At 59.8% G+C, this 25,511-nt stretch overlaps 2 protein-coding genes across 13 annotated transcripts in view; one reads left to right on the forward strand and one right to left on the reverse strand.

The window, feature by feature from the left end:
• Positions 1 to 1,160: 1,160 nt before the first annotated feature.
• Positions 1,161 to 25,511, reverse strand: part of DLGAP2 (DLG associated protein 2) — a 256,731-nt gene continuing 232,380 nt past the window's right edge. For 11 of the 12 annotated variants that reach the window (XM_055123931.1, XM_055123928.1, XM_055123925.1 and 8 more), the window contains 9 exons: positions 24,640 to 24,787; positions 23,851 to 24,070; positions 21,026 to 21,375; positions 20,184 to 20,225; positions 14,665 to 14,750; positions 12,727 to 13,142; positions 5,707 to 5,798; positions 4,858 to 5,010; positions 1,161 to 3,485 (listed from right to left, as the gene is read on the reverse strand). In XM_055123931.1, the coding sequence (XP_054979906.1) occupies positions 3,267 to 3,485; positions 4,858 to 5,010; positions 5,707 to 5,798; positions 12,727 to 13,142; positions 14,665 to 14,750; positions 20,184 to 20,225; positions 21,026 to 21,375; positions 23,851 to 24,070; positions 24,640 to 24,787 (1,726 nt within the window). In that variant the 3' untranslated portion in view covers positions 1,161 to 3,266. The remainder of the gene's footprint in view (positions 3,486 to 4,857; positions 5,011 to 5,706; positions 5,799 to 12,726; positions 13,143 to 14,664; positions 14,751 to 20,183; positions 20,226 to 21,025; positions 21,376 to 23,850; positions 24,071 to 24,639; positions 24,788 to 25,511) is intronic. The other variant, XM_055123927.1, reaches the window with a different exon arrangement.
• Positions 5,806 to 12,449, forward strand: LOC129400851 (uncharacterized). Its single transcript, XM_055123936.1, has 2 exons — positions 5,806 to 5,978; positions 6,650 to 12,449. The coding sequence occupies exon 2, from the start codon at positions 8,768 to 8,770 to the stop codon at positions 9,962 to 9,964; it is 1,197 nt and encodes a 398-aa protein (XP_054979911.1). The 5' UTR covers positions 5,806 to 5,978; positions 6,650 to 8,767; the 3' UTR covers positions 9,965 to 12,449.

Raw genomic sequence — 25,511 nt, forward strand, 5'->3', positions numbered from 1 at the left:
CCACCCACCCCGGCACCCACCCACCCAAGGCCTGTCGTGATGGCGGCTGTATTCAGGGGAACGAAGAGGGTAAGAGTGCCCGGGTGGGGGCGGCAGAGGCGGCCAGACTGGTGTCCTCTCCACCTGGTGTCCAGGCTCACAGAGGCCGTCTCCACAACCCCCAGGCCACGAAAGCCAGGGGCATCAGAAGCTGGGCTGCAGGGCGGCCCCGCCAGGTCCCGGGGGCGCTGCCACAGGAAAGCACCGCTGCCAGGTCCGCGAGGCTGACCCAGCCCCCAGGAGGCCTGGGGTGCGAACCCTGCAGGAGCCCTCCTGGGACTCAGCTCGTCCTCCCCGAGGGGAGCGAGGGAAGCGGCTCCCGTGCGGAGAGCTCTGCTGGGGAGAAGTCACCTCCCCTCTCGCACCTCCTGTGCCAGCAGGCAGTGCCCGGCGGCGGAGGCGGCGGAGGGGGGTGGGTGGTGGTGGGGGTTGGGGTGGGTAACACTGCAGGGGACCCTGGAAGAGTCCAGGCATGTCGGCGCCCTCTGGTGGCCATTCCGGGCCCTGCAGCTCCCTGTCCCCATCAGCTGCCCTTTCCGGGACCCAGGGGCCTGGAGGGGCCAGAGGCTGCTCTGCCTGGCTTCACGGCTCACAGGTGCTCAGCTGTGAGGGCTGTGGGTCATGCTGCTTCTCTGCTTCCAAGCCATGCAGCCCCAGCGGTCCCCCAAACTTCCGACGAATGGAAACAACCTGGCAGACAGGAAGAACCTTGGGACACCCGAACCGGCAGGGGGGCCACTGCCCTCAGTTCTGTTTGCAGTGAGCGAGAGCAGGGGACTGGGGTTGGCCAGCATACCTCCCCCCCAACACACACACACCGCCAGCCCCTACAGCGTCATCGTGCCAGGGGCTTCCCGCCAGCAGGACCTGCACACCCCCTCGCCTGCTCCAACGGCAGCCCCCAAGTCGGATCCCCGGAGCACTGGGCCGCACCACCCGCCCCCGAAGGCCCCGAAGGCCCCTCCTAGGTGAGTGTGGGCAGACGCTCACAGTGCTCACCCTGCTCTGAGCCAGGTGGGGACACGGGACGCGGGAGAGCTCGCTGAGCTGGCTGGACGCTGGCCCCACCCCCACACCTCACGGCCAGACCAGGGGCTGGGAAATGAGCTGGCGAGGCACGGTGCTGGAAAGAGCTTTAATTCTCCGTACATGTACAGTGAGGGAGCATGGCTTGTCCTTGGCGCTCTCACCGAGCCCCCGGCCTGGGGCCGTCCTAGCGCGAGGAGCAGGGTGCGGGCGCGGCTGCCGGCACCTTCTTTGGGACCCGCTGCGTGTTGCCGGGGCCCCTCCACCCAGCCCGCGGCCACCTTAGGTCAATTTGCTCACCTGGGGGTGGTTCCGGCCAAGGCTTTGGGATTTTAAGATAAAAACGAGTCTAAAAAACATAAAAAAATGTAATCCAAATCCAGGGGTACTCTTGTTAAAGTCAGAATCAGAGATCCAGGGGCTAAAAGGAGTCACCGTCTGATTTTTCTGGGTCCTCTTTAGCGGCTTTGTACAAGTTCATGGCCAAGAGCTGCAACACGGCTGTTGGCTGGTGCGTGACCTCTGACCTCCGCGTGTGAGCTGGGGGAGGGCAGAGGGCTCACTTTCGAAGAGCAGATCATTGTTAAGTAGTACATCGTGTTTAGGGTCTAAAATGCCAAGACTTGCACATACATTTGATTTGAACATAGTACAGTGAGTACAGGAAGAAGCATTGTTTTTGTACACTACTCAGGATTTAGGTATTTATTTAGGTAGAAAAATGCTTTGAATACTCTGGGGAAATAGGATTCATTTATAGAAGAATATTTCAGGGCTTTTTTTTTTTTTTTGCATTTTTCAAGGATATACATTCGTACTGATTTTTGCTTCCAAATATATCTTAAGGCTGTTTGGTAAAATATATACCAGATATGAGGCTTAATTTACATGGTTTTGTTCTTACAGGGAATTCTTAACTACTTGGCTTTAAAAAAGTAAAACTCTGAAGCTAAACATGCTTTAATATCGACGGTGCCCCCGTGAGCCCCATGCTGAGAGGGGCGGTGAGGAGGGGAAGCCAGTTGGAGACCACCCAGCCCTCCCCGAGGGCATCGGCCAGCTGGCTTCCAGCCGCGCGTGGAGCCAGGAGCATCTTAAAGTGCGAGGCAGGTGAGGAACAAGAGTGGGGGTCCCGGGGTGCGCTCCTGGCCGTGCCCCAACTCCGGCGGCAGCAGGAGGAAGCTCTGGCTTCGGAGTGGGGAAGCGTCTGGCCAGCTGCCGACCCACTTCGACCCTGGGTCCCGCTGAGCCTGCGCGTCAGGGATCGAGCAGCCGGCTGGACGGAGTATGCCACAGAGCGGAGTCTGGGTCTAGACGAGGCCCCCCATCTCCGACCGTGCTCAGCAGCCAGTGGGGGCCATTCTACCAGCTTCCTCCCACCCTGCCCACGCTGGCCAGTGCTGGCCGTACCCATCCCCAAGAACGCAGGGTCCTGTGGCCCAGGTGGGGACGGTCCCCCTCGACCCGTTTCTGCGGCCAGCAGCACCGCCCTGAGCCCAGAGCCGTGTGGGGGTGCGGCCTGCTTCCTGGGGCCCACACGCCTGCACCCCGCCGCACACAGGCCCGGGCGACGGTTTCTTCCTCTTTCTCTGACGTGCCCTGGAACCGACGGGCAGAGCAGTTTGACACTATATGTACATCGAGTCCCACAAACCTGAAGATGCACTGGGCGGCGTTGGGGGCCCGCCAGGCCCTCATGGCACATGGACTCCACCCCCTGCCCAGTCCTTTGCAGGTGCCCTCTGCAGATGCCTCCAGCCGGAGCCGAGCTGGACGCTCGAGTGGTGTAGCCGGCTGGCGGGGCAGCTGGCGACGGTGCTGGCGATACCACGTCTGCCCTCTGCCCCGGCACCAGAGCTTCGGGGGCAGCTGCGGGGCCGGAAGGGGGCAGCCAGGGGGCGTTTCTTTCTGCATGTCAGGCACCTTCCACAGGGGGACTGGTGACTCTGGAGGGGCCAGCAGGAGACGCCCCCGAGTGGCCTGACCTGTTATTCTTACCTCTGATTCCACACACTCGATAAAAATAGAGATAACAAGGGTGACCTGGGTCGCCTTGGGCAGAGGCCGAGTTGGTGTCCCTACTCCGCTCTGCCCGTGCCAGTGTGGACCGTGCCCCAGGCAGGCAGACGTCCACGCCTGTGCAGTGGGGCAGCCTGGCCGGTGTCTACGGCGCCAGGAGCAGGCAGGAACGGGGCACGGCCTCAGAGGCGCGTCTGCGCCTCGGGGATGTAGATCTCGATGCTGTCTGCCCGCTCTGTGGCCGAGTTCTGGCGGAAGGAGGCCGCCCGCTTGGCCGCCATCAGCCGCCGCCGCGCCTCCTGGCGCTGTCTGTCCGGCAGGTCCAGGGACTTCTCTCTGGTGATGGGAGACTTGCCCTTGAGGGGCTTCTTTGGTATTGGCGGAGGGACCTTCCTTTCTTCCTGAAAAGCAGTGCAAGGCAAATTCAGGGGTGGGGCGGCCATCAGCAACAGACATGGAAGGGAGACCCCTCCCCAGCTCAGCTGTCACCCCCTCGTCCACACGCCCCGATGCTGCCAGAGGTCACTGTGCCGTCTGAGTCCAGCACACACTCACCCCTGCACATCTGGGTGACTCAGCCACGTCACCCACAGCCTCGGGTTCTAAGGGCACACACAGACCATCACACGGGCCCCGCTCACAGGCCCCCCAGGTGGGCCCCCTACACCCCCCGCCCGTGGGTCCCACTCAGAGACCACCCCTGGGGGTTCCAGGAAACCACTGTCACATGTAATTATGTGGCCTTAACCCCTTACCAGGTATATGTGTGCATAGATGTCTACATGCGTGCACTCGCAGATGCTGGTAAACACATGTGCACATGCTCCAGATATAAGGCACACGTGCACCCCTGCACACACGCCGTCTCTGCAGCATGCAGATGTGTATATACTCAGCACACACACAGGGCAGACAGCCTGTGCAGGACATGCATGTCTGCACAGCAGCACGGCCACTCCCCACAGGACTCACAGCACATGTGGTCGGGCACATGGGTGGATCAGGACACGCACAGTCAACCAGTGGCTGTTTCTGGGCCGGTCAGTGCCATGGTGGTAAGCCATGGCCAAGGGCTGGTCCTTAGCACGGGCTTCCCTCGGGGCCCCCACACCTCTCGCTGGCCCTGGGTGCCAGAAGCACTGATCACATGTGTCCCTGGGTGTCCACTTTCCTGTGTCGCTGAATGGGTGATGTCTGTCTGGGAAAGCCCTGTGCTTCCCCAGGACTGGTCTCTGAGGCACCGAATGGAGCCAGCAGGACAAGAGCCAATGGACGTGACTGCAGGCTGAGGGCGTGGAGGGCGCTCACACCCTTCCAGTGTGGCGTGCTCACGGCAGACAGACAGGTGGACACCAGGCTGCACAGGAAGAGACTTCCTGGGGGCGGCCTGAGACCACCCCCCAAGGCAGGGGTGCTGTCCCAGGGGAGAGGAGGTTGCCACGGCTTGGGACTCACGCTCAGCCACAGTCACTGCATGGCACTGTGTGGATGACCTGGACCCCCGCCACGGACATGTGATGACATGTATGGAAACACATGATCCCAGAGAGCTGTAGCTGGTTTGAGGCAATGTGGAGTCCCTGTTTGTGTGTGTTGGGGGGATTATGTTGGGGACTCTGTGTGTGTCTGTGTCTGTGTGAGGGGCTGTGTGTGTGTCTGTGTGAGGGGGCTGTGTGTGTATGTCTGTGTGTGTCAGTGTGTGTGGGGATGAGGAGCTGTGTGCGGGCGTGCGTGCGTGCGAGTGTGAGTGTGTGTGAGGGGGGGTTACCTTACCTTTCTCTCAGGGGACTCGATGCTCTTCCAGCTGTTGAGCTTCAGCTGGTGCAGCTCATCAAACTTCATGCTGACGTCCTCCACGGACAGCTGCAGCATGTCCCAGTAGCCCGCCAGGTCCTGCGACGTGGGTCTGGGCATGGCGCTGGGGTCCTGGAACACACGGGCAGGGCCGAGCCGTGAGCAGACAGGTCTCCACCCGTGCTCGCTGGGGAGGAGCTACAAAGCCCCACCATGGGGCCGACCTGACGTCTGGGGGAGACAAACCCGAGGCAGGGAGAAGGCTGTGGCCCCAGGCTCACGGGGCAGACGCTGGACGGGCACGACAGGGTTCAGGGCATGGAAGCCCCAAGGACAGAACAGGGACCACATCATCACTCCGGTGATCCAAACCAAGAGGAGAGACCATGCCCAGAGGCCCCCCACCTACAGGTGGCCTCAGAGTGCCAGCGGCCAGTTCATGGGTCATACACATCCCCTGGGGGCGTGGGGGGCTATTCTGGCGCTTTCTCAGTCTTGCTGTAAACTGAGAACTCTAAAATGCTAAAATACGTCGGTGGTACCATGGGTGGGTTGCTGTCCTATTCTGCAAACACTCTGAGCCTGGGGATGAAGACATGTCGAGTCCTGACCCTGTGTGTCCTGTGGTCATCTCCATGAGCCCAGGAGGCCTGGGGCTGGGCAGCGAGTCTGCCCGAGGCAGCTGGGGCTCAGAGATGACTGTTCCTCTGGGCCACCCAAGGGCCACTCTGCTGGGCCATGCCAGGAACCTCCAGAGCTGGGCCAGCGGCTGCTCCACACCCCGCCCCCCCCCAATCCAACCCAGCACATTCCGGCTGGAGCACTCACCATATTCTGCTGGCAAAGCCAGTAAAACTGCTGGAACTTCTGGGACATGAGTAGCTGGGCGCTCCCCACCGCACTCCGGATCTTGCCGAGGGCTGTTGAGGAGACAGACAGTTGAGGAGGGTCAGCTGGAAAAGCCCAGCAGAGCCCAGGGCACACTGGGCAGTGGACAGGAGATAAGAGGGCACATCTCCGTGCTTCATCCTGGGTCATGAGACCATGGAGATGGCCACTGGCAGGATGTCAGCTGCCATGCTGGGAAGGAGGGTTAAAAGGTGGTCTTCCGGGGCTGGAGTGACAGCACAGCGGGTAGGGCGTTTGCCTTGCACGCGGCCGACCCAGGTTTGATCCCTAGCATCCCATATGGTCCCCCGAGCACCGCCAGGAGTAATTCCTGAGTGCATGAGCCAGGAGTAAACCCTTGTGCATTGCTGGGTGTGACCCAAAAAGAAAAAAAAAAAGGTGGCTTTCCCCGCACCAGGCTGTCTAATTCAGGGGAACCTGGAGGGTGGGTGGGTGAGTTCCCCTCTCTGCCCCAACAAACTCTGGCAGCCAAAAACCTCCAGAACCCAATTGCACCATGCTCATGGCCGCTCTCCACAGACCTGGACGAGCCTCACCCATGAGGGAATCTGTGAGAAAACCAGGCATGTGGGACTGGTGATGACTGCAATCTCCAGGCTTGCAGAGTCGGGAATGGCGACCTCCCTCCTCTCTCTGGCCTCCCGCAGCCTGGCAGCCACGCCCAGGAGCTGCCTCTGGTGCCACATAAGCTCATTAGCGGCCACGATCCAGAAATACACAAATAAATCTCTCAAACAACAGCCACTCAGAGTGACACACCACAAAGATGCCTCCGGACCCCAAAGTCACCATCCAGTGAAAACAAAATTAATTCACTTCACTTTAACTGCAATTAAAAAGTTTAGAATTTAAAAAATAAAAGGTGGTCTCCATGGCCGGTGCCGGCGGTGCCTGGCTCAGGCGGACGCACTGCTGGTCTCTGCTCCTCGATGGGGCGTCAGGAAAGTGTGTGCCCGAGACAGGGGCTAGCCTGGTAACTCAGGAGTCACCCGCCACTGACACCTTAACCTGGGTTAAGGTGTCAGAACTCCTAAGGGGCACTTGATCCTAGTGAGGCACATCTTCCCTGGCGTCACTAGGGGGCGCTGTTTCCACATGTGAGCTGGACCTGTGCAGGGGGAAGGGAGGGGAGCGTGGGGGTCTGGGGGGGGGGGGACACAGGACAATGAGAGATGGGGGATGAAGAGGAAATGCAGGGTGAGTGGGGAGGGGGTGAAGGAGAGGTGATGTCACGTCCAGAACTGGCGGGTGGGGAGGGTCTGGGGGCACAGTTCACCCCACAGGGCTGGGGTCTCTGCATTTGGAGAAGGGGTCCCTGTGGAGCTGGGTACTCCCCCCGGCTGGCTGGAAGGGGGCTGGGCCAGGTCCCAGGAGAGGCAGGAGACATGGAGCAATGCTGCTGGGGAAAGGTGTCCAGGAGAGGGACAGTGACTGGGAGCCGTCCACCACGCGGGGGTGCTTCTGGTGGTCAGCAATGTCCATCGTATACGCCACCCGTGGCCCCGCAGGCAGCTCGGCCTTTCTGAGGCCAAGTGAGGAGTCAGCTGGGCATCGCAGCTTCCTCCCGGGAAGGCCCCAGGCCTGCACATCAATGAAGGCACGGACGGGAGCGTCTTTCAGCCCTCTGCCCACTGCCCACTGCCCAGGAGAGTTCGTGAGAATGTCCAAGGCATGACCTTCCTATGACTACATAGACTCTGAGAGAACGTCCAATTTACTCTTCCCCGTAAACTTCCCTAATCTGGTCATCATTTAGCCACCTTTGCTTTGGGCTGCAAATGAAGATGATGGCTCTTCCAGAAAGCCCTGCGCAGCCCCCGGCTCTGAGCACAGGCTTTGGGTTAGACCACGGGCTCCTGTAGCGGGCCATCACGCATGCTGTACGACCCGGATTCTGCCTGCCTCTGTGGGGAAGGGCCAGGACACCTGCACACCTGCTTCATCTGAGGCCAGGGTGAGCGCCGGGGACAAGCCCAGGAAGACCACCTGAGGCCGTGCCTCTCTGCTCTCCTGACACGCTCCCTCCTCAGTGGGTGCTGCTGCCCCAGGCTGCGGAGTGCCACCAGGGCTGTTGAGGGGTTCCCGGGGTGGTGCGCACCTCCTTAGCAAGGAAGCACGGGGCTTGGTGGCTGTCCCTCCCCCAGAGCCTCGGCTGGCTGGTGGCAGGTAAGGTCTTCTCAGAGGCAGGGTGGGCCCTCTCTCCACAGACTCTGGGGGAAGGCGCCGTGACTCACTCTGAGAGCCCGCCGGAAACCCCCAGAGTACAGCGTGGAAGTGTCTGGACGCCCCGTCACTGTGCACCGCTCACCCCACTGCCAACACCCCGTGAGAACTAGATGGCTCACTGGCAGCCCCATGGCCCAGCTACTCGGGCCTGTGCTGAGGGCGGCCAAGCAAGCTCTGCGCCCCTTCTGCCTCAGAAGCCAGGCTGACTCTGGCTTACTTTACGGGGCCACTCACCTGTGTGGCTTTACACATCTGCACTGAGCCCCGGCCCACAGGGCCCCGGGAACACAGGTGGTGCGTGGGAATACAAGTCGCACTGAGAGGCCTCGCTGAATCCCAGGTTTATTAGGTTCCCTGCAGCTCTTATTAGCCACAGATGGCTGAACCGAAACCTGCTCAATCTGCTCAGTGAACCGTGAGCGGGAAATCGCGGGGCGGAACAACTATTTCGTGGACAGAATTTCAAACTTGGGAGCACAGATTTGGTTAACAAGCCTTAAGGGTAATTGTTAATTTAGAAAAGTGCTTTAACCAGTAACCTAGCATGTGCTTATATGCTCTTGAAATGACTAGATTCAGAGGTGTCTCCCCTGTAATACCTACAGGGCTGCTACTGAAATGTAACGAATCCCGTGCGAGTGATACGTGCATCCGGCAGACAGCGGCGCAGATCCCGCTGCCTGTCCAGAACTGTAAAGATCTTCAGTGATTAACAGAGAAAAAGAAGGAAGAAAAGCTCGGGAGCTCTGTTCTCATGCTGGAGACAGACGTGATGATATTGGTGAGGGAGATGCAAGTTTGCCACGGAGACTGTGGAAGGGTCCTTGGGGAAGATGCCGCAGCCTCTCAAAGCGAAGTACTAGTGGTGCCAAAGGCAGTGATCTCTGGGTATGAGCAGGCCGAGCAGAGCCTGAAGCAGGCAACACCTTCTCTAGGTCCTCCCAAATCAGCGCACAGTGCTCCATGCTCAGTGCCTACCTCTGTTCCATTTGAAGTGCACACTCCTCCAAGTTACACACTCCTCACTCACACACACTACTGTTCTATCCCCTCACGCTCACAACTCCTCTATCCTCATATATACTCCTCTTTACACACCCTCCTTCCTCACACCTCATCCTCACACACAACCCTTCCTCACACATACAACCACCACCATACACACAACATCCTCACACACTCCATCCACAGACACACCTTCCTCACACAAACTCCTTCCTCACAGACACACCTTCCTCACACACACTCTTCTCACACACAATCCATCCTAACACACATTTTATCCTCACACACACTCCTTCCTCAAAACACCCCATCTTCGCAGACACACCTTCCTCACACACATTCCATCCTCACACACACTCCATCTTCACACACAATCCTTTCTCCCACATATACCATCATCAGACACACGCTTTCCTCTCAGATACTCCATCTTCACAGATATACCTTTCTCACACACATCCTATCCTCACAATACTCCTTCCTCACACACCTCATCCCTACACACTCCATCCTCACACACACTCCACTTTTACACACAATACTTTCTCACACATACACCATCATCATACATACATCTTTCTCTCACATACTCCATCCTCACAGACACATCTTCCTCACACACATTCCATTCTCACATACACTCCATCCTCATACACACTGTATCCTCATACACACGCCATCCTCATGCACACTCCATCCTCACACACGCTTTCTTCACATACTCCTTCACATACTTCACATACTTCCTTCACATACTCTGTCCTCACACAAACTCCTTTCTCACATGCACTTCTACATCCTCACACACACTTCGTCCTCACACGTACCCTTCCTTCCATCATACCCAAGAATGTTCGCCAGTCACTGTCAGGACTTGTTACAAAAATACCAAGTCTTGTGGCTGTATTCAAGGACCTTCATTGGAACAGGATGGCAGGGATTATAAGTGGGGAAAGAAGTGGTGATCTGGGTTTTGAGAAGAGCAAGTCCTCCAAGGAATGCATAAGGACAGATGACTGGCAAGTGGTCCTGACCACCATCCCAGACCACTGAGTGGACCCGTGTGCAGGGGCTGTGCCCTTTGCCTTTGCTGTCCCAGCTCTTGTCCAAACCTGCCCTTTGAACCTCAGCACAAGACTTCGTTCCGAGGAAGCCCTCTGGAATATTCTGGTGATGCTACCTCACGCCCCATTCTCAAAGCTTGTCCCTGCATTCTTTCCCTCTCTCCACCCTCACCCCTGAGAACCCTTTGCTGGTCATGTGCTTGGCCCCCAGGCAGCCACTGCGTCCACCTGTGCTTTCACGTCACCCCACAATCTTAGCCCGTGTCCAGCCTCCAGCACCTGCATGATAAATACCTGTCAGATGTTTAATTAGCAAGGAGTCCCAGAAGGAGACCTCACAGGCTCCAAACAGACTTGAAGCAGTTCATGTAGAGAAACAGCTGGGAGTGCCTTGCTGCCTTGCTGTGCTCACAAGCACACCTCCCTTGCGGGGCCTGGCTCCCGTCTCTCAGGGCTCCTGGTGACCCCAAGTCCTGAAGTTCATATACAGCATGAGTACAAAACCATTCCAGAGCTTTCCAGAACTTTCCACTAGGTGGGAGGACAAGATGTAGATTTTTTTTGGCAGGAACTCTTTTTTTTTTTTGCTTTTTGGGTCACACCCAGTGATGCTCAGGGGTTACTCCTGGCTTTGCACTCAGGAATTACTTCTGGCAGTGCTTAGGGGACCATATAGGATGCCGGGGATTGAACCGAGGTCGGCTGCGTGCAAGGTAAACACCCTACCCGCTGTGCTATCGCTCCGGCCCCTTGGCAGGACCTCTTTGAAAGCAGTTGTGTTTGAGAATGAACCTACATCTTTCTAACTTTCCAACCAAGGTGAACAGCCTGGGGTCTCCCAGACTCTCTCAGGAAGGTGCCAGCCACAGAGACCATTTCTGAGCCACAGGAGAGTCAGGTGGAAGCCGGGGGAGGCTCTTGTAAAGGAGCCCCCCACCTCACAGCTGCAGAGCTGGGCAGAGGGGCTGGCGTGTGACCCTGAGCTGTCTTGTGAGCTGCTTGGGGGTGCCCTCACCCCTACCTCCAACAGTTTAGGGGAGCTTCTGCACTCTAGCTCAGTTTGTGGGGGGCTGCAGCCCTCTCCTGTGCAGCGTGGAGGAGCCTTCTCTGCCTTGGACTCAGGTACTTCTTTTGGACCCTGGAGGATACAGGAACTCCAGGCTCCAGTAAACCTGGTGGGAAACGCCCAGCATCACAGCCCCGAGAGGCCTCTGCTGCATTGGGTGACAGTGTGCAACCGAGGGATCACGAGCAGCAGTCCAGGCCACTTTCGGCCTGGCTGTGTCTCCCCTCACCCATTGCAACAGGCCTCGAGAGCTTCCCAAGAGGTCGTCTTGTTGGGGTTGTCCCGAGGCTCCTGACCAATGGCACCACCTTCCAGACACCTTCTCTGTTTCCGTAGGCGACTTTGGCAGCTCCTGGATGTGCAGGGCCCACGCCAGCTGCCCCCAGTACACCTGTGCTAGGCAGTTTAGGTCTTATGTGTTTGCTCTGGGATGGAGCTCAGGGACTGTCCGTCAGGACCACCTGCCATGGAGATGTGCACGTGATGTAGACACTGAACAGCCTACAAATGTGCCACGATGAGGGATAAGCAGATCAAAGACCACAGATGCCCAGGGCAGGGGCATGTCACTGCCCCCAAGACCCTCGGTTGGGTCCAGAGAGAAATGCAGGGTGCAGAACTGCCCCTAAGATCGGCAGCTTCCTGCCTGCCTGGGGGGCTGAGACCGTCATACACCTATTTCCAGACTCAGACCCAGGTCCCATGTGCACATACACGTTTCTAGCATCCTCGGGGCATAGGGCACTCCCTGGCACATGCAGACCCATGACAACAGCTGAGCGCCCCATGTGAAGGGAGGAAGGGGAGTTCCGGGAGATGTGAGGGTCCGGGGAGCTCCTGCCTCCCACTGGCCCAGGTGGCCAGGTGGTGGACTCTCTGCTGTGCTCTGGGTGGTGACAGGCAGGCGAGGGGCCATCAGGACCTGGCTGGAGCCCCTGGCTGGGGCTTGCAGCAGGCCTGCTGCCCACGTGGGAGGCCCTGTGGCCAGCAACAGGGGCAGGAACACCCCTGACACATCCCTTACCTGTGCCTGCCTCTGGTGTGATGCTGCAGTAGCATCCAGAAAACGTGGCTATGTCTACACTAGCCAAGACCAAGCTCAAGGGCAGGGGGTAGGGCGACAAGCTCCAAGGCCTGTCTGATGCGACTTTACACAGGCAGGCTCAATGCAGGTACAGCCCATGTGGAAGAGTCTGTGGGCACCTGGCTGACGGTGGCAGGAATACAAAGACGTCCCTCACTCATCATCATGGGATCCAATTCTACCACCCCAAGCACTAGCCTCCAGCCCTGGCCTTGGACTCTGCCCTGGTCCCGCCCCCAGCCTTGGACCCGCCCCTTCCCTGGCCCCACACCAGACCTGAGCCACGCCCCTTCCCTAGGCCACGCCCCTTTCCCAGCCCTGCCCCTCCCGGGCCCTGCCCCTCCGGGCCCCACCCTAGCCCTCCCTACCCCTCCTGGCCCTGCCCTTTCCCCCCCAGCCCTGCCCCATCCAGGGCACCGCCCCGGCTCCACCCCTTCCCCGGGACCCGCCCCTTTCCAAGCCCCGCCCCGTCACAGCCCCGCCCCTGCACTCACTCTCCTCCAGGAGGTCGTTCTCCTCCGCATCCCTCTCCATCTCTTTGCACCACCCTTCCATCCGTTTGGTCTCCTTGTGCAGCAGCTTCAGAAACCAGGAGCCATCCCGGCGGCACGGGGACATCCTGCCCGCGTCCACGGGCTCCAGCGCCGGCTCCAGCCAGGGGTCAGGAGGCGGCAGGCTGACCGTGTCCGGGGGCGCGCGGTAGTCATCCCGGTAGCTGAACAGCCCCTGAGTCCGCACTGTGCGCACCGCCCCGTACTGGGTGGGCGTGCTGGGCTCCGAGTGCCTCTGGAAGGACGACCCAAACTGCAGGCCCTTGTCCTCGGTGGCCACGTGTCCCGGGAAGCCCTCCAGCTCTAAGTCAGCTTGTACGGCGGCCGTGACGCTGTTGGAGCGCTTGAACCGCCCGTGCCTGCGAAGGCAGGAGCCGGCCTGAGTCCCCCCAGCCCTGGACGCTCTCCTGCTGTCCCCCAGCAGGGCCAACTCACTGTCCTGCACCTCCCTGCGTTGCTGCTGGCGGTGGCTCCTTCGGCCTGGCGGCAGAAGGGACCCGCCTCTGCGGGGGTCTGAAAGCACATTGACCCCAACCCTTAAGAGCACTCAGCCATCACACTGCCAGTCTCCAGCTCAGCTATTACTGGGTGAGGATTTGTGTGAGGGGCAGGTGGTGTGAGGGGCAGGATTTGTGTGAGGGGCAGGTGGTGGTGGTGGTATACACGTGTACATACATGTATGCATGTGTCTGAGTGTGTATGTGGTATAGCACGTACTTGCATGTAGTATGGTACGCAGGAATTTGTACCCAGAGTGTGGTGGTGTGTGTGCATACATGTGTATGGTACATAGCATGTGTGTGCTATGACATATGTCTCATGTAGCATTACATAATGGGATAGTGTCTATATGCTTGTAGTGATAGTGTCTGATAGTGTACTGATAGTGTCTATATGCTTGGGTGAGACAGCGTATGCATGCATGAATGCAATGTGTAGTACATACATGCACGTATATATGTGGTGGTGTACATGTACGAAAGTGATTGTGGGTACAAGTAGTGTGTGTGTACATAAGTCTGATGATACGCTGTGTACATGTGCACATAAGCATGTGCCATTGGGGTGTATGTGTATGTGTACGTGTGCACATGTAAGCATATGTGGGTCTATGTGAGGATAAGTGTGCACCACCTGCACATATATGAGGATATGCATGTGTGACCTCTGTGCATGGGTGACCTCTGCAGGTGAGTATATGTACAAATGCATGTAAGTGTGTACATATGTGTGTACATGTGTGCCATCAGCAGTACACGTGCAAGTATGTATGCACATAGTACATGCGCCACCTGCACATGTGAGTTCATGCATGTACCACCTTCACGTATATGTGAGTGCATGTATATGTATGTGCATATACCCGTGTGTGAGTATATGCACATGTGTGTGTGCCATATGTACCCATGCTCTGGCCCTTGCTCTTACCGGTCTGTTCCTTGGGAATTGCAGGGGACCCCTGTGGTGTGGTGTTCTTGAACTCACGGTCTACCTGTACCGTGCATAGCAGCCCCACATAGAGGGTGGTGGGCTGCCTGGACCCCCACTGCCTGGGGTGGGGTGTGTACGCACATGTCAGGTGCTCTGCAGGCCCAGGGACAGTGGGGCAGATGGTCACCCTCTGGCCCTGCCAGGCACACCGGTGCTGGGGGCTCCAACAGCTGGCCTCATGTTAGATGGGGGCCCTACACTGGACCCTCGCCCTCAGGGGCAGGAGGGCAGGGGGCTGTGCATTCTGGCCTGGCCTGGTCTCCCCTGAACGGGCCCTGCCTCTGGAGGGCACCTCTCCCCTGAAGCAGCGGGCCCTGGGCTCCTGCCCACAGCTGCAGGAGCCTCACCCCAGAGGCAGGGAGGCAGCACCCACAGGAAGGGGAAAGTTACCGCTTCTCGTCCTCCACCTGCACGCCGACCGAGTGGTACTCCCGCAGCCCCCGGCTCTCCGTGTCCGAGTCAGTCGCCGTCTCCACCTGATGCAACACAGAACAGCTCGTTTCAGAGCAGGGACGTGGATGGCGAGGGCTTGCCAGTGTGCGCTTGTGTCTGTCACTAACGGCGCCGTGGTTCGGTGAGGACACAGATGTGGAGGTGCATGTGTGGGGCAGTCCCCGTCCTGCACCACTACCCCCTGTTCCCCAGAGTCCTGCAGCCTCAGCTGTTGGGGGATGGCTGCCCAGGTCAGCCTGGCGGTGTGCTCTGTGCTAGTCCTCGTGGGGTTGCTCACAGCCCAGCCCACGCAGGAACAAGTAAACCACTGAACTGGGCAACCAAGGGCTATAGGTATGCATGCACACACAGGCACGGACACCACACACATCATGCACACACCACACAGACACACACCACACAGACACATACACCATGCACATGAGACATGCACCACACAGACACACATAGACATGATTACCACAGACATGTACACCACGCACATCATGTATTCACCACACAATACACACCACACAGCAGACATGCACATTACACAAGTCACATAAACATCACATACATATTTATGCACCACACATACACACCACACACTATACCACACACATGTACAGCAACACACAACTCTCTACACACAATCAGACACATGTATACACCACATATGTATGCACAACACTTAGCACATATTTACATACATCACACAGACACACACCACATACAACACATATGTAACACATGCCAGAGACACATAGACACATGACAGATGTCATACAGAGACACACATATCACATGTCACACATACCACATTCCACACATATGCCATATGTCAGACAGTCACACACCAGACACACATCACATACATTACACAGACACACACCACAGACTACACATCACACTGACATACACACAGCAATCACAAAGACAGAAGACACACATCTTACAGACACATACTATTCATACATCACTCAAAGATACACAGACACACACCACAGACACACACGAGTCATGTTCCATCACAGACACATACCACAGGCATCACTCAGAGATACATAGATGCATAACACAGACACACATGTCACGTTCATCACACAGACACTGCAGGCATCACTCAGAGACACACAGACGCGTCACAGAAACCCCAGGGCCTGCCTCCCTCAGCCTCTCCAGCCCCAGCACTGACCCCTCATGAGGTCACGCCAGCCCAGCAGGGAGCCGGACTCTGCCTGGGCCTTGCGGGGTGTGTGCCCCGAATGTCCCAGAGCCACAAGCCTGGGGAGCCACGAGCCGGGGGTTCTAGCTTGTTTTCTATGAGAAAGCCTCAACTCCCAGGCCTGACCCATCCCACTGCTGTTCCTGCAGACCTCTTTTCCCCAAAGTCCCCTTTCAAGCCCTGCACCGTGACAGGGTCCACCCGTTGCAGTGGGCCCAGGCAAGGCAGGGCATGGATCAGGCGTGCGGTGGCACTTGCTCCCGTGCATGTGTGAACAGAGGGAAGCACAGGCGCTCCCAGACACACAGAAGTGTGGACGTGGGGCTGTCTGTGCAGAGTGGGGCCTGTGTGCTCTGCCTGAGCTGGATGAAGCGTGTTAGGGGTGCCTCCATGTCCTTCAGAGCGTCTCGTGATGGGAGGAACTCTCACCCGGGAGTGCCAGGCCCCTGCCTCCCTTCTTTCATGACCCGCCCTCGGATGGTGTGTGAGGCTCCTCAAGCTGCAGGAGAGCAGGACTGTGGGAGCCGAGCCACAAGCAGAGACACAAGGGCCTGGTCTCAAAATGACACTGCAGGTACCAGGGGGCTTTCAGGGAAGCTGCCTGGGTGCAAGTGTCTGGGTTTGGATGCAGGTGTATGGGTCCAGGTGCAGGTGTGTCGGTGTAGGATGTGGGTGCAGGTGCAGGTGTGTGGGTCCAGCTGCAAGTGTGTGGGTGTGGATGTAGGTGTGTGGGTGCAGGTGCAGGTGTGTGGGTGCAGGTACAGGTGTGTGGGTGTGGATGTAGGTGTGTAGGTGCGGGTGCAGGTGTGTGGGTGTGGGTGCGGGTGCAGGTGTGTGGGTGCAGGTGCGGGTGCAGGTGTGTGGGTGCAGGTGCGGGTGCAGGTGTGTGGGTGCAGGTGCAGGTGTGTGGGTGCGGGTGCAGGTGTGTGGGTGCGGGTACAGGTGTGTGGGTGCGGGTGCAGGTGTGTGGGTGCGGGTACAGGTGTGTGGGTGCGGGTGCAGGTGTGTGGGTGCAGGTGCAGGTGTGTGGGTGCGGGTGCGGGTGCAGGTGTGTGGGTGCGGGTGCAGGTGTGTGGGTGCGGGTGCTGGTGTGTGGGTGCGGGTGTGGGTGCAGGTGTGTGGGTGCGGGTGCAGGTGTGTGGGTGCGGGTGCTGGTGTGTGGGTGCGGGTGCAGGTGTGTGGGTGTGGGTGCAGGTGTGTGAGTATGGGTGCAGGTGTGTGGGTGTGGGTGCAGGTGTGTGGGTATGGGTGCAGGTGTGTGAGTGCGGGGTGCAGGTGTGTGGGTGCGGGTGCAGGTGTGTGAGTATGGGTGCAGGTGTGTGAGTGTGGGTGCAGGTGTGTGGGTGTGGGTGCAGGTGTGTGGGTCTGGGTGCAGGTGTGTGAGTATGGGTGCAGGTGTGTGGGTGCGGGTGCAGGTGTGTGGGTGTGGGTGCAGGTGTGTGGGTATGGGTGCAGGTGTGTGAGTGCGGGGTGCAGGTGTGTGAGTATGGGTGCAGGTGTGTGAGTGTGGGTGCAGGTGTGTGGGTGTGGGTGCAGGTGTGTGGGTCTGGGTGCAGGTGTGTGGGTGCGGGTGCAGGTGTGTGGGTGTGGGTGCAGGTGTGTGGGTGCGGGTGCAGGTGTGTGGGTGCAGGTGTGTGGGTGCAGGTGTGTGGGTGCGGGTGCAGGTGTGTGGGTGCGGGTGCAGGTGTGTGGGTGCGGGTGCTGGTGTGTGGGTGCGGGTGCAGGTGTGTGGGTGTAGGTGTGTGGGTGCAGGTGTGTGAGTGCAGGTGTGTGGGTGCGGGTGCAGGTGTGTGGGTGCGGGTGCAGGTGTGTGGGTGCAGGTGCAGATGTGTGAGCATGGGTGCAGGTGTGTGGGTGTGGGTGCAGGTGTGTGGGTGTGGGTGCAGGTGTGTGGGTGTGGGTGCAGGTGTGTGGGTATAGGTTTGTGGATGTAGGTGTGTGGGTGCAGGTGTGCGGGTGCAGGTATGTAGGTCTGGGTGCAGGTGTGTAGGTGCGGGTGCAGGTGTGTGGGTACAGGTACAGGTGCAGGTGTGTGGGTGCAGCTGTGTGGGTGTAGGTGTGTGGGTGCGGGTGCAGGTGTGTGGGTGCAGGTGCAGGTGTATGAGCATGGGTGCAGGTGTGTGGGTGCGGGTGCAGGTGTGTGGGTGTGGGTGCAGGTGTGTGGGTGTGGGTGCAGGTGTGTGGGTGTGGGTGCAGGTGTGTGGGTGTGGGTGCAGGTGTGTGAGTGCGGGGTGCAGGTGTGTGAGTATGGGTGCAGGTGTGTGAGTGTGGGTGCAGGTGTGTGGGTGTGGGTGCAGGTATGTGGGTGTGGGTGCAGGTGTGTGGGTGCGGGTGCTGGTGTGTGGGTGTGGGTGCAGGTGTGTGGGTGCGGGTGCAGGTGTGTGGGTGCAGGTGTGTGGGTGCGGGTGCGGGTGTGTGGGTATAGGTTTGTGGATGTAGGTGTGTGGGTGCAGGTGTGCGGGTGCAGGTATGTAGGTCTGGGTGCAGGTGTGTAGGTGCGGGTGCAGGTGTGTGGGTACAGGTACAGGTGCAGGTGTGTGGGTGCAGGTGTGTGAGTGTAGGTGTGTGGGTGCGGGTGCAGGTGTGTGGGTGCGGGTGCAGGTGTGTGGGTGCGGGTGCAGGTGTGTGGGTGCAGGTACAGGTGCAGTTGTGTGGGTGCGGGTGCAGGTGTGTGGGTGCGGGTGTAGGTGTGTGGGTGTGGGGTGGAGAGCTGAGGAGAGGTGAGTGTGCATGCAAGCACAGGTGTGTGTGCTGCACAGGGCTGTGGGGGGTCTCTGAGCGGGCCTCTCAGGTGAGGGGCTGTCAGGTGGGGGAGGCTCGGTTCTCTGGGGACTCAGCAGGGAAGCTGTCAGGTGGAGGCTCTGACAGGGCTCTGAGGGTCCTTCCAGGTCGGGGACTCAGATCTCAAGAGGCTATGAGGGGGCTGTGCGGTGGGCCCTGGGCACTGCGAGTCGGGGGCCCCTGCTCCTCAGCCCTGACTCCTGGTGTCCGGGGGTCCTGAAGGATCCATGAGCTGGCTATGGGCTGAATCTCAGGTGAGACTCAGGCCTCAAGACTTGTTTCTGCTCCAGCCAACCTCCTGCACCTCAGGCTCCTCACGCCCCTGGATGTCCCGTGTGTCCGTCGGGGGCCTGCCGCAGCCTGTGGGGCTGGGAGGTCAGGGCTGTGGGGTGCAGCCAGCTCAGCAGCTCTGCCCCCCCCCGCCCGCAGCCCCCAGCCCGGCTCCCCTGTGCTGGTGCTCCTGAGGACAGCCTCTGAGTGTGTCAGCACGCTTCCACGGACACACAGACACACACATGCACACGCACACACGGACAGATGCACCTGAGGAAGCCGCGGGTGGGTTGACTGAGACCCAGCAGCCCCCAGGAGACAGGGCCCAGCGTGTGCATGGACACAGGTGCTGACTGCCTCCGGCAGCTCCTTCCAGTGTCAGCAAACAGACCCGTGTCAACCCCCGTCCCCTCCTGCTCGGAGGGCAGGGGTTGTTGGAGGAGGGGCTTCCCTGGGGCGGGGCTTCCCTGGGGTATCGCTTGGGGGAGGGGCTTCCCTGACTGGGGGCTCATGCGCCCACCGCTGACACTGGCTCTGAGCCAGGGAATCAACCAGGAGCTGGAGGCTGCCTCTGGCCTTCAGACATCTTTGGGGGGTCCCGGAAGACTCCAGAGTGGTGCGGGGTACTGTGTTTAGCAGGGGCATGGGGGGATAGAGAGGACAGTCCTGAGGAAGGAGGGCTGGAGGCATGGGGGCCGGCACCTCCTGCGGACAGGTGGGCAGCTTGAGCGCTGAGGTGACGTGCGCTGCGGGGGCATGGGCTGGGGGCTGCAGGGCGCAGACCTGGGGGCTGGGGGCTGAGGGCTGTGGGAGTCTGCAGTCAGGGCTTCTACAATGTCCCCCTTCCCCAGGACCTTGGGGACCCGGCTCACAGCTCCCCATCTGTGGCAGGTGGTTAGAGGTGGCACGTGAGAGGGGCCGAGTGTGAGTGACGCCTTCTCTCAGAGGGGGACCCGCAGCACCTGTGCAGGGACCACCCTGGCTTCCTCCCGTGTGCACCTGCAGGCTCTGAGCCCGCCGCAGGGACCTCTGTGTGTGTGTGTGTGTGTGTGTGTGTATGTGTGTGTGCGTGCTTGTGTGCATGTGCTGGGTCTGCATGGCTGGGTGTGTCCAGCAGAGACTCAGGACAGGAGAGCAGCTGCCAAGAGGAGACCAGACAGGGGGACCCATTCATGCGGCGCCTGGGGCTGGTACTTACATCGGACCTTGGGTAGGGCTGGTGGTCTGGGAACTCTGAGTCCTAAACAAAACATGAACCGCAGTGTGGGGGCCTGAGCACCCGACAGGGGGCCCTGCTCTGGCCAGCCTCACGCTCCCCTCCCCTCGGGCACGGCGGGGGCGGGAGGGGGCGAGGCTTCCAGCAGCTCCTGCCTCCTGCTCCCCACGTGCTCGGTGCTTGGGGTCCTGCACGCGGCTTCTCGGCCCCAGCCGAGTGGGCATGTGCCGCGAGGGGCAGGCGCGTGGCTGCCCAGGCTGGGGCCAGCCACACCAAGGGGTTGAAGGAGCAATGGGGCCAGATGTGGCCCCCTGCAGCCAGGAGATGTGCCCAGGGCCCACCCCAAAGGACCTTCCTTCCTGCCCCCGTTTAGCTGGGCACAGCTGGGCGCAGGGCTGGAAGCTCAGAATACTCAGGTGCCAATGGAGCATCCGTCTCAGCCGAGTCCCCACACCCGTGCTGGTGAGCGGCCGGGCAGGGGCCAGGCAGGGACTCGGACACACCTGACGCCCCACGGCTGCTTTATGGAGGGGCCTGTCCATTCAGGCTCACAGACACGGCTGAGGAACAGGCCTGGGGGTGATGGGGTACCTGGACCCCACAGAGGGTCAAGTCTAGGGGTGCACGGGGATACCTGGATGCCCAGAGGGGCTGGCCTGGGGTGAGGGGTACCTGGATGCCCAGAGGGGCTGGTCGGGGCTGAGGGGAACCTGGATGCCCAGAGGGGCTGGTCGGGGCTGAGGGGAACCTGGATGCCCAGAGGGGCTGGTCGGGGCTGAGGGGAACCTGGATGCCCAGAGGGGCAGGTCGGGGCTGAGGGGTACCTGGATGCCCACGGAGGAGCTGCGGCTCTGCCGGAAGCCGTTAGCCTTGGACATCAGCACGGCCTTGTCCCCGCTGCGGGCCGGGCCACTCTGGCCTTCGGAGGCGAGGCGCTGGGCCGCGGCCGTCTCCAGGGCGAGGCTCAGGGCCTTGGTGCTGTCCAGGCTGTCGGTGGAGTTGTAGAGGCCGCGGGTGTCAGGGGGCCACGCGGCCATGCGCTGGGCCCGGCTGTCCTGGTAGGCATCCTGGGTGGACTCGGTGCTGCTCTGGGCCGTCACCGAGATCAGGGGCTTGGAGGTGGTCCGGGGGGGCACGGGGGGTGGCGTCTTCTTGTAGTTGGTGTAGGAGACAGCTGTGAGAGAGGGCGGAGTGGTCAGCAGAGCCCCCCGTGGGTGGTCACCCTCACAGCTCCTCCCGGGAACCCAGCACAGGCCGGGGAGGGAGGACGCCGTGCAGGGACAGCGGGGCCACAGGCCGGGCAGGCGCCGGTGCTGAGCCCAGGGGCCGGCCGGCGAGGGGGACATGGACTGAGCAGGCCAGAAAGGCCAGTGCTGAGAACTGCCCCTGCCCAGGGAGCTGCACACACGTGATGCTGTTGTCACCGGCCCTGTCACCCGTGGCCTAGGAGCGTGGGCCCAGCCGGCAGGAGCCCACGCGCCCACGTCACCTCTGCTCCCCACACCCTCCCAGGGCTCTGAGGGTCACGACCCTGAGACAGGCGCGACACTGGGCACTGACGAGAGAAGGGTTCTTGATCCACCTCGTAGCCAAGTGCACTTGGCCTCTAAAGGGTGTGCCAGACTGCGGGAAGACTTTCCAGAATGTTCCAGAACATTCCCTGCTTCCAGTTCCCACAGCACAGGGCAAGGCTGAGCAAGGCAGGTGGGCATGGCTAGGAGAGGCGTCTTCCTGCGTGGGGGTCTGGGCCATGTGCCCAGCGTCCCCTGCTCGTCTGGACGTGCCCCAGTGGGGGTGGTCCTGGGGACGAGGCAGAGGTGGAGGGGCTGAGGGCTCCAGTGATGAGTCTGGAAGACTGAGAGGTGTGTGGAGCTGGGGATTACTCTGTTGCCTGAGACGTGTCCACGGAGACACAACCATGCTAAGACAGCCTGCTGTAGCCACGTGGGTGCTGCCGGGTCCCAGTTCCAAACGTCTGGTTTTAGTAGCTTCGAAGTCTGCAGTGACAGAGTGGGACCAGCCACTCTGTCTGACGGGGACGAAAATCATTATCATCTAATTCTACAGCACTTTCCTCCCCAGCATCAATATTCTCTCTCCAGAAAAGTCGGGTGTGACACATATTTAGACAAGTAAATCCATGTGATGAATCACTGCACAGATGAAAAAGAAACTAGGTAAAGTAAGTCAGCTGCCTCCAAAACAACACTGTTTAACAGAGGGCAGCGGCCAACACGCGGGCTGTCCAGAGGGGAAGGAGGGTCCCGGGCTGAGCGAGCAAAGTGTGCTCCAGCCGGGACCGGGAGCCAGTCCCTGTGCTGTTCTGAGCCCGAGGGTGCTGTCCTGGGAGGCACGCGGAGGAGGCAGCTGCAGCAGGGCCAGCTGGACACCACACAGCAACCCCCAACTGGTGCTTATCTAAGCAAGGAAGAGGCATTGCAATAAGCCTCACACTTCACATCTAGGGAAATGTCTTCTAAAATAACTTCTTTTGAAATTGTTTTTTAAGAGCTAACTTCAGAATCGGAAAAGAAATCTGTCAAAAATAACCCCCCCAACCCCACACACGTGAACTCAAGGCATTAAATGGGCTTGTCAGGACACCACCTGCAAAGACTCTGGTCATGGAGGGACACGGGGCTCACACTGACCACAGGAGTAGGTCACACTGGCCATGGGCGTGGGTCAGGGTCCATGGAAGAGTCACACTGACCACACAGGGCTGAATCACACTGACCATGGGGCAGTTCATGCCGGGAGCTCACGTGTCCCCATGCCCTGTGACTGTCACCTGGAGTCCTGTGTACCTGTGCATTTGTACACCTGTATACCCATGCATTTATACACCTGTGTACCCGTGCATTTGCACACCTGTGTACCCGTGCATTTGTACACCTATGTACCCCTGCATTTTTACACCTGTGTACCCCTGCATTTTTACACCTGTGTACCCCTGCATTTGTACACCTGTGTACCCCTGCATTTATACGCCTGTGTACCCCTGCATTTATACACCTGTGTACCCCTGCATTTATACACCTGTGTACCCCTGCATTTGTACACCTGTGTACCCCTGCATTTGTACACCTATGTACCCCTGCATTTTTACACCTGTGTACCCCTGCATTTGTACACCTGTGTACCCTGCATTTATATGCCTGTGTACCCGTGCATTTATATACCTGTGTACCCATGCATTTGTACACCTGTATACCCATGCATTTATACACCTGTGTACCCCTGCATTTGTACACCTATGTACCCCTGCATTTTTACACCTGTGTACCCCTGCATTTGTACACCTGTGTACCCTGCATTTATATGCCTGTGTACCCGTGCATTTATACACCTGTGTACCCATGCATTTGTACACCTGTGTACCCCTGCATTTGTACACCTATGTACCCCTGAATTTTTACACCTGTGTACCCTGCATTTGTACACCTGTGTACCCTTGCATTTGTACACCTATGTACCCCTGCATTTGTACACCTGTGTACCCCTGCATTTGTATATCTGTTTGCCTGTGCATTTGTAGGCCCATGTACCTATGCATTTGTGTACCCATGCATTTGTACACCTGTGTATCTGTGTATTTGTACACCCGCATGCCTGTGTCTACCCGCTATGCCACCTGGGCCAGGCTCACCTGTAGTGGGTCTGATGGCTGAGGAGAGGCTGGCAGGCGTCATCACGGGGACACACTCATCGTCCTGGGAGTAGCCGGCCTGGATGGCTCGCAGGTAGCTGTGACTCCTGGTGCGGAAGCATCCGGGCAGGTCCAAGGCATCCATGGCCTGTGATTCCACCTCGCTGAAGACGGATTCACACACCGACTCCAAGTGCCCATTCACCTCCGCCTCGCTCATCTGCAACCCCCAGCACAGCCGTCACAGAGTGGGCCCAAGGGACAGGCCGGCCCAGCCCTTGGCAGCGTTCGCAGAGCTGGACTCCAGCCCACAGTGCGGGCGCTCCTGAGAGCAAGCCTGTCCACCACTGTGTGCGGGAAGCTCAGCAGGGGGCCTGCACGCTGGCCGCTGCCCAGCCTGGCCCGGTCCTGGTCCCAGAGGCACATGGCACCGCTGGACTCGGGAAACAGGCCTGACACAGGGAGGGTCCACCCCAGCCCAGCCTGGCACTGCCAGGGAGGGTGGGGGCAGTGGGGCCTGGGGGCTAGGGAGCAGCTCACACAGCCATGCTCCAATGTCAGCAAGGACAGTTGCTGGCCTCAGCCCTGGCGTGCTGGGCACTCCACTGCCCAGAGCACTGTGTGGCCAGAACCTGGCCTTCTGCGGTGGTTCTGGGCCCCTCTGCTGGGCAGAGGACAGTGGCCCTCAGTCTAGGTCAGGGCCACCCCAGTTCCAAGGTTGCCCCAGTTCCAGGCCGATGCCCCCACCTGCCCCAGGCAGGGAGATGCAGGCATGCTACAGGCACCCACCTGGCTCACGCAACTGGCCTGGCTCAGCGTGCTGACTGCCCGCATGTAGCTCTGGTTCCGGGAACGGAACTTCGGGGAGTTGTAGTTGGCAGAGGGGTCGAGGATGTGGGCAGCGGGCATGTCACTGGCAGTCTGCAGGCACCTCTGGCTGTGAGAGAGAAGGAGGGTTGGGAACGGGGCACAGCCCGCGCCAAGGCTCTGCTCAAACCCTGCCTGCCCCCGTGGGTCCCCCGTCCCTACAGACGCCCCCGTCCCTGCAGACCTCCCCAACCCCTGCGGGTCCCTTTCTCTGCAGATCCCCCCTGCCTGTGGGTGTCTGTCCCAACAGATCCCTGAAGGTCCTTCATCCCTGTGGATCCCCACCTGTCCCACGGGTCCTCACCGACCCCCCAGTGGCCCACGTAAAGTTGGCGTGGAGGCAGTTAAGTGGGTGTCTGTAGGGCCCACCTCTCCCATGCCGAGTGACCGGCCATGGGCACAGGGAAAGCCACACGTGCATGGAGGAGCCCGGTGCCCGCCTGGGAGCTCTCAAAATGAAGACAACTGTGACCCAGAGGATCCTGGGGGCACGGGACCACCCCCCCCACCATGGGCACATCATTCCTGTGCCCCGTGAAGGGACCATCACAGGGGAGCAAGGCTGCGCTGCACCCGGCACAAGCGCCTCAGCTGCATTTGCCACAAGCAGGGGCGGGTGAGCAGGTGAGTGGAGGCAGGTGAGCAGGAACAGGTGAGAGGGAAAGGTGAGTGGGGGAGCGGGTGAGCGGGGACAGGTGAGCAGGGGCAGGTGAGGGAGGGCAGGTGAGCAGGGAGGCAGGTGAGTGGAGGCAGGTGAGGAAGGGCAGGTGAGGGAGGGCAAGTGAGCGGCGACA

This window comes from Sorex araneus, chromosome 1, assembly GCF_027595985.1.
Source record: "Sorex araneus isolate mSorAra2 chromosome 1, mSorAra2.pri, whole genome shotgun sequence".
NCBI lineage: Eukaryota > Metazoa > Chordata > Mammalia > Eulipotyphla > Soricidae > Sorex > Sorex araneus.

Bases quoted from the DNA above. Each gene is read 5' to 3' on its own strand.
- LOC129400851 (XM_055123936.1), top strand. From the start codon at position 8,768: ATGCTGGAGACAGACGTGATGATATTGGTGAGGGAGATGCAAGTTTGC.